At 28.3% G+C, this 7,535-nt stretch overlaps 1 protein-coding gene across 1 annotated transcript; it reads left to right on the top strand.

Annotated features, from left to right (window-relative positions):
* Positions 1–6: 6 nt before the first annotated feature.
* Positions 7–1,522, top strand: LOC119682957 (dynein intermediate chain 4, axonemal-like). The gene is made up of 3 exons (XM_038096534.1): positions 7–842; positions 958–1,170; positions 1,279–1,522. The coding sequence occupies exons 1-3, from the start codon at positions 16–18 to the stop codon at positions 1,493–1,495; spliced, it is 1,257 nt and encodes a 418-aa protein (XP_037952462.1). The 5' UTR covers positions 7–15; the 3' UTR covers positions 1,496–1,522.
* The last annotated feature ends 6,013 nt before the right edge of the window (positions 1,523–7,535 follow it).

Raw genomic sequence — 7,535 nt, 5'->3', positions numbered from 1 at the left:
CGTCGTTATCGTGGTATGGAATTGCCTAGCCGTTTGGATAAGGAACATGAATTAAAGTACAAAATTGAAATACTCTTTGAGTTTCCTCAACCAGGAAATTTACGTAGATCTATGGCTGATATTGATTTCTGTCCATCAAATGGCGATATCTTTGCAGTTGCTTATGGTATTTTCTCCTTTTCAGCATCAACTGTTCCCAAATCTGGGCAGGTATGCATTTGGAGCGTTAAAAATCCAGAAAACCCTGAACGTATATACAATTATCCGTTACCTTGTACTGCTGTCAAATTTTCACAATTTTTGCCTTCTTTAATTGCTATCGGCTTATACGATGGTAATGTGGAAGTGCGTGATATAACTTTTCCTGATATGCCTCCAGTCAGTGTTTCCAATCCTGAAACATTAAGTGGCTGTGAAAGTATTGTGACAATTAGATGGATTAAGAAAAATGAGACAGATGGTAGTGATGGCATTGACCCATTTTTATCACTTGCACAAGATGGTTGCGTTACGAAATTTCGTATTGTTAGTGGACCATATCTTATATCATATGCTCAAATGATATTAGAACGTGTAGAGGGTAAGGTTGAAGGAATTCAAATTCGAGAACCAAGAGATGCTATACAATTTTCAAGTCAAAGTCCACAGGGCTTAAATTTAACTGTACACCCAACAGCAGCTGATATTTACTATATAATGACAGACGAGGGTTGTATATATAAGTGCTCAACAAGCTATGCACATCAGTATTTAGATGTTATTCGAGCACATAGGAGCGCAGTTAATATGTTGGATTTTTCACCATGGTCACCAAAGGTGTATCTTACTTGCGGAAACGATTGGTAAGAAAATGTTTTTTTTTTCTGTTCATTTTTTATATGAAGTGAAATTAAAATAAATGAAAATAATAAAAAAAAAATATAAAAATTGGAATAATAATTATTATTATCCTTTAAGGTGCATACGTGTTTGGGTTGAGGGTATCTATAAACCACTCATAACACTTAAAGATCAGTTTACGCCATTAAACTGTGCTTATTGGAGTCGCACACACTCCACAATCATCATTGCTATAAATCGAAAAACAGTGGATATATGGGATATACGCCGTAATTTACTGAAACCAATATCATCCACAAATTTGCAAAGCTCCTTCCAAACAACGGCAAAGTAATTTATATGCTGAATTCAAATATTTCATTAAAAATTTTATTTTATTTTATTTAATATTTAATTTTATTTAAATTTACTTTATTTCAATATTTTTTCCATATATAGAATAGCCAAATGTGGGCATTCAATTGCGGTGGGTAATGAACGGGGCACTACAATGATGTGTCAACTGGTTGACATGCCGTATGAACCTCATTTCCAATATGATGAGCTGGAGAAAGCAATTTTCAAAGCTATTGCTCTGCACCCAGATTTGATAAATGAACTTAGAAATATTGGATACTTCGGTTATAAAAATAAAGGACAAGTTTTACCACCATAAAAATCAAAAATATATTTATTTATATTTATTTATTTATTTATATTTACTTATTTAAGAGTTAAATAAAACGGTACACAATTAAAAGTATAAAAATATTACATTTCTTTAAAAATATGTAATGAATTAAAGTAAATGAAAATTAAAAAAAATATATAAGATCTAAATTAATTAATGAAATAATGAATTAAGTAACAGCAGTGGGGGTAAGACGTGGGTTATGAATTTTTTCTGTAAGTAATATTGCATATTGATTTTGATTTGTTGATAAATGTTAAGATTTTGTGATGAATAGTTTTCTTCCTCTGAAAGAAAAAACCAAATCATTAAAGATATGTTTTTGATTATCATGAGATACTTCCGAAGGTGAAGAGTTACAGTAGATACTGAAAAAAAGAAAGCCTTTTGCATTTCATGTCATCTAAATATAAATTCAAGTAATATAAAATTGAGTAATGTGGAATAGAAAGGGAAGATAGTATAAGATATTTAGGTTTGACAAAAGGTACAGATGTATCGGTCATTAAACTGGCTTATAATATAATTTTGAATGTTTGGAAACTATTAACACAATGACTTTCGTTAACTTTCATTCTTTATAGGCAAGTAATTAGACCTAAACGAACTATTGGTTGTGTATCTTGTGAAAATTTCATTAGAAAATTTCAAATTGATCAAAATATTATACTGAGATACATGCTAAAATCTTCATGAAATACTGGTTATGTCGACATACATGGAGAATTATAAATCGAAATCTCATACCAATTCGGAAAAATGCACTCTCTTAAAACAAATGCAATATTTATTCTATCAGAAAGATATGCTGGGCGTAGTATATTAAACACTTATACTATATATACTTCTAGAAAATAATCTGAAAAACTTATAATTTAATGGAACACATGTTACAGAAGATAATCTAAGGGATCAAAGACAATACTGAGTAGAGAATGCTTAAGATACTAACGCGAGTTTCATCAGAAATGAAGATTGACATATTGAGATCAATTAATAATTGCATAAGTACATCAATCAGTTATTTAGTCATTTTGTTATCTTTAATGTAACACTTGTTACAGTGGATCATGCAAGTGATCACAGGCATTAATAAGTAGCATAAAAGCGGAGAACAAGATTCTCATATTGAGACCTATTTATAAATGCATATCAATCAGTTTGTCAGCTATCTTGTTTTCTTCAATGTTATACTTTTTAGAGTGGATCATCCAAGTGATCACTGCCATTGTTGAGTAGAGTGCATTAGACACTAATTGACGTTTCATCAAGCATAGAAGCAGAAAATATTAATTAATTAATATAATTAAAAAGTCATTGGTTGAAAAATATATTTTAACTCAAACCAATTAATATACAAGGGCGGTTTGATAAGTCAGTGACTTTTTGAATAAACCAAATTTTTTTCGGCAAATAAACATTTTATTTTTCTACATAATCACCTTTTAGCTCGATAAATTTAGTCCAGCGTTTTTTCTAATTTTCTTTTTCCCTGCAAATAATAGGTTTTCTCAAAGCTCTTAAAATACGCGTTTGTTTCGGTAATGACTTCTTCATTCGACTCAAATCTCTTACCGCCCAGCCATTTCTTTATGTTTGGAAACAGAAAATAGTCGCTAAATCTTGAGAATATGCTGGATGGGGTAGCAGTTCGTATTCCAATTAGTGGATTTGGGATCGTAATGCTTAATCAGTACACGAAGTTTACTTTTTTCCATTTTCGTAAAAGTTCACGAGGTTGTCTGCTTTGAACGGCTATGAAACACCAACTAAACGACGTAGCTTGCTCAAAATTAAAAAGTTGCCCACTGGTAGATTACAGCTGACGGCAGCACTGTGCATTTGGACTGCTCGGGAAATTCAAAAAGTCACTGACTTATCAAACCGTCCTCGTATAATATTCAATAATATATAATATTTATTTATATATTTACTCCGTTTTCTATAATTTAAACGCTTATAATTCAAAAATCATCCGATATTAAGACTTGCAATATCAGTATCGCCATAAGTAAAAAATTAAAAATAAATCGAAAAATTGACGAGTTAAAATATTAAAAAAATATATATAAAAAATTTTTATATATTTTTGATTTCATATGCCTATACAATTTTAATGACTTATTTCTGTATTTATTTATTAATCTTATTATTATTTTAATTCTTTATTTATTATATTTCAATTATAACCAAGTTATGTGATTATTATTTTTTATAAGTAAAAAGTTCTGGCTTTTAATAATTAATTAAGTAATTAACTTATGCTTATTTATTTATCATACTAAATTAATAAATAATCGCATGAAAATGGGCTAATACTCAGCTCCTTATAATTTCGATGTATCCTTCTTCTAAATAATCAATTTAAGGCTTGTGTTGCAAATTGAGATTATAATTCGAATGGAAAATATTATTCTAATAAATTATTAATGCTATCGCTTCATTTGTGTACATGACCATCTCTACTATCAGCTCATCGAGTACATCTTTCGCTTTAATAGATACTATTTTGTATATCCTTCGGGTATACTTAATTTAATAATGAAGAATATAAATAAAAGGCTATTAATATTTAAACAGTTTCGTCTGACGAAACTGTACCTGCAAATAATGTGGCAGGATACGTAACGCACAGCAAAATGAAAGCATATGTTAGGGCGCTAACATGCAAATTAAAGGCAAAAGCTACGTTGATGTAGAATTTATAAGTTTATTATCGTTACAGTCAGAAAATGACAAAGACAAATATTTTATTTTATTTGCATATTTTTCACAACAAAATATTTATGCCTGCTTTATTTTAAAATTCGTATCTTTTGCTTATATTTATTTTACATTTTTGTAACTTTGGAAAACGTACTGACAAAACAAGCAAAGGACTTTTGCATTTGCATATCCTCAATGAGAGAGTATCTCATCTCGAAGTTGTGGTAGGATTTTTGTTGAATTTTATGCTTTAATTTTCGTTTGAAATTTTTGTAATTGTTTTCCTCTTTGAGTTCCTCAAGTTGAAGAAAGAAAAATACAAACAGAACAAATTGATATGCATATTTTGTGGAAAAGTCAAGTGCGTATCTGAAATGCAAAGGACTTGAAAAATTATGCCAAAAGTACACAAAATACACTTTGAGCTATGAAAATGCTCTTGGGCTTACGCAGCAATGCTATAGTTTATGCTTTTAGGTTTGATTTATTTACAAAAATATTAATACAAAATATACTATGTAAAGTTTACTCTACCAAAATGTAATCAAAGTAAAGTAAATATTTTTAGTTTAAATTAATGAATTAAACTGGAATGAAAACTTACAGTACAATCTGAAAAACAAAAAAAAATTGCTTTCGTTTTACTATCTACAAGATACATAGATAATAAACATCTGCTACGACAACAATCTATTGGCGGGAGTGAATGAAACCAAAGCCACTTTACCCAAAAGTTTGAAATTTATATTCTGCTTAGATTCACTTAACATCCAATAGTTCATGGAGCACTAACACTAACACTAACACTTTTCATAGTTCAAAGAAAACCAAACCATTAATTACAAAAAATAATGAAATTTTCATTCCATCATAAACAAATGTTAATAAATGAGTATAAAAGTTATGAAAGTGGAAAGTTTCTAATTAAGATACAGAATATTATTATATCCATTTTAAAAAAATTTTATATTTAAATGGAAAGAGTTATTTATAGGAAGAAAAAGCATAAAGAACAAACACATTAATCAGCTAGTATTAAACTTTATTATATATTAAAATATATTATATATTGTATTATATATTGTAAATGTCACATGAATTTGTTTCCCTTGTTAACAAAATTTTATCAGAACTATAAATATACATATTAAAAAAAAAAAAAAATTTATATATATATGTCATGATTCCTCCCTTAATTAGTTGCTACCAAGATTTGAAGACCTTCTCGATCCAGGGAAGCATGATTCCTCCCTGAATTAGTTGCTACCAACATTTTGTTGAAGGCTTTGTCGAAAAGAAAAAAAATATTATGAAGAATATTTATTTTTCAGATACCTAACTTCTGCTAGACGCCGAGTACAGAGATTAGAAGCCCCTTCTTTGATGATCACAAGGAACATTAGAAACTGATATCATAAACTCTATAAAATGCTGAAAGACAATCTTCTGTTTTAAATAAAGAGGAAAATATTCGAATCAGAAATGCATAAGTTATATAAAGAAGGAGAGGGAGTGTTACTTGATTGTGAACCCCAGTAAAACATTTTTGTTCACTTTGCACTATATGTAATTTACTTAATTTAATGGCTGAATATAAACTTTGAATTAATTTTCAGAAATCTTTCATAAATAAATAACAACTATATTCTAGTTTATTAAAATTATTATTATTTCTAATAACTATAGCATTATTTAATTATTAAGTGGAGGCCAATTAATTTGTAAGAAGATTCAGTAAGCCCTTTAAAATGAGTCATCAAGTTAACAAAACATTTTAATGAATATACATACCTATATAATTATACATAAATAAATAAAACTATAAAAAATATTACTGAAAGCTAATAAGTGATTAAATAAAGAAATAAGTAAATGCAATGATTAATTTGAATATAAATATATAGAAATATAAAAAAGTATTTCAATGAAAAAATAATAAAAATAGGTCAATGAAAATTTGAGAGAATGAGCAAATATATCATTAATTTATATATTTAAATATTAAAAAATTAATACTTAAATAAAAAGGCAAAATCTATAACTTGAATAAATTTAAAAACTAATAAGTTATGTATTAAGTTGATAATAAAAAATGAATATATATTTGAAATACATTAAGACCGAAAAGTTTTCGGAAATTCTCATTTAAAATTCGCGCGCTGTATATTTTTCGATATTTTAAGTTTATGTAGTTTGGCAGCACTGTCCTTAATTACTATGCCAAAAATGAGCGCGATCTGTCAGACAGTTCGTTTACGGCAGCTGTTGAAACCAGTTCACCTCAGTAGGGCGTTGCGAAAAAAACAATGGAAAAAAATATTGAACAAAGAGTTTGCATCAAATTTTGTGTTTCGAACGAAATTTCGTGTGCAGAATCGTTGCGAATGCTACAAAAGGCTTATGGGGAATCAGTTTTATCGAAAACTCAAGTTTATGAGTGGTACAAAGCCTTCCAGGACGGTCGTACGACCGTCGAAGACATTTCGCAACGCACTACTGAGGTGAACTGGTTTCAACAGCTGCCGTAAACGAACTGTCTGACAGATCGAGCTCATTTTTGGCATAGTAATTAAGGACAGTGCTGCCAAACTACATAAACTTAAAATATCGAAAAATATACAGCGCGCGAATTTTAAATGAGAATTTCCGAAAACTTTTCAGTCTTAATGTAAGCATATAAGTTAATATAAAAAACTCACGAACTGAAAAAAAATATTCACCAAATAAATGATTTATTTATTTATTAAATAAATCAAAAAAAAAAATGAATTTATAATGCAGAAATAAATGTTTATTGTTAAATATAACAATAAATAATTAAAAAATAATACGGCCGTGCATATATAAAAGAGGAAATTGTTATTATGAGGCAAACAAATAAATAAATAAATTTATGTAAAAATTGTTTTAATATATAACGAAATGGATTCCTTGGCAACTACACAGTTCTTTCTATAGTGTCAAATGTCTACATCTGTGGACTTTGGAAAGATATATTGATTAAATGGTTTGAATATAATTTATGGAGTGCAACTTTCAAGAATTGAAGCCTCTATTAATTTATTTTCTATTTGAAATAGATTTCTTGCTAAAATAATATTTTAATAAAATATTATATATACTATTTTTATATTATTAATAAAATAAAATAAAAAATTTTTTTTTTTTTTTCTCATCTTCTTTGCTAGATCAAACACGAATTAGTGTCTAAAGCACTTTTAATCCATAGTGTCTGTGCCCATTTAGATGATCCACTGTTACGAGTATTATAGTTCCGTTAATTTCTGATAATGGGCTATTTAGATAATTTTATCTAAGT

Source organism: Teleopsis dalmanni, chromosome 2, assembly GCF_002237135.1.
Source record: "Teleopsis dalmanni isolate 2A chromosome 2, ASM223713v2, whole genome shotgun sequence".
NCBI classification, from domain to species: Eukaryota; Metazoa; Arthropoda; class Insecta; order Diptera; family Diopsidae; genus Teleopsis; species Teleopsis dalmanni.
This window is presented reverse-complemented; position numbering and strand designations above follow the sequence as displayed.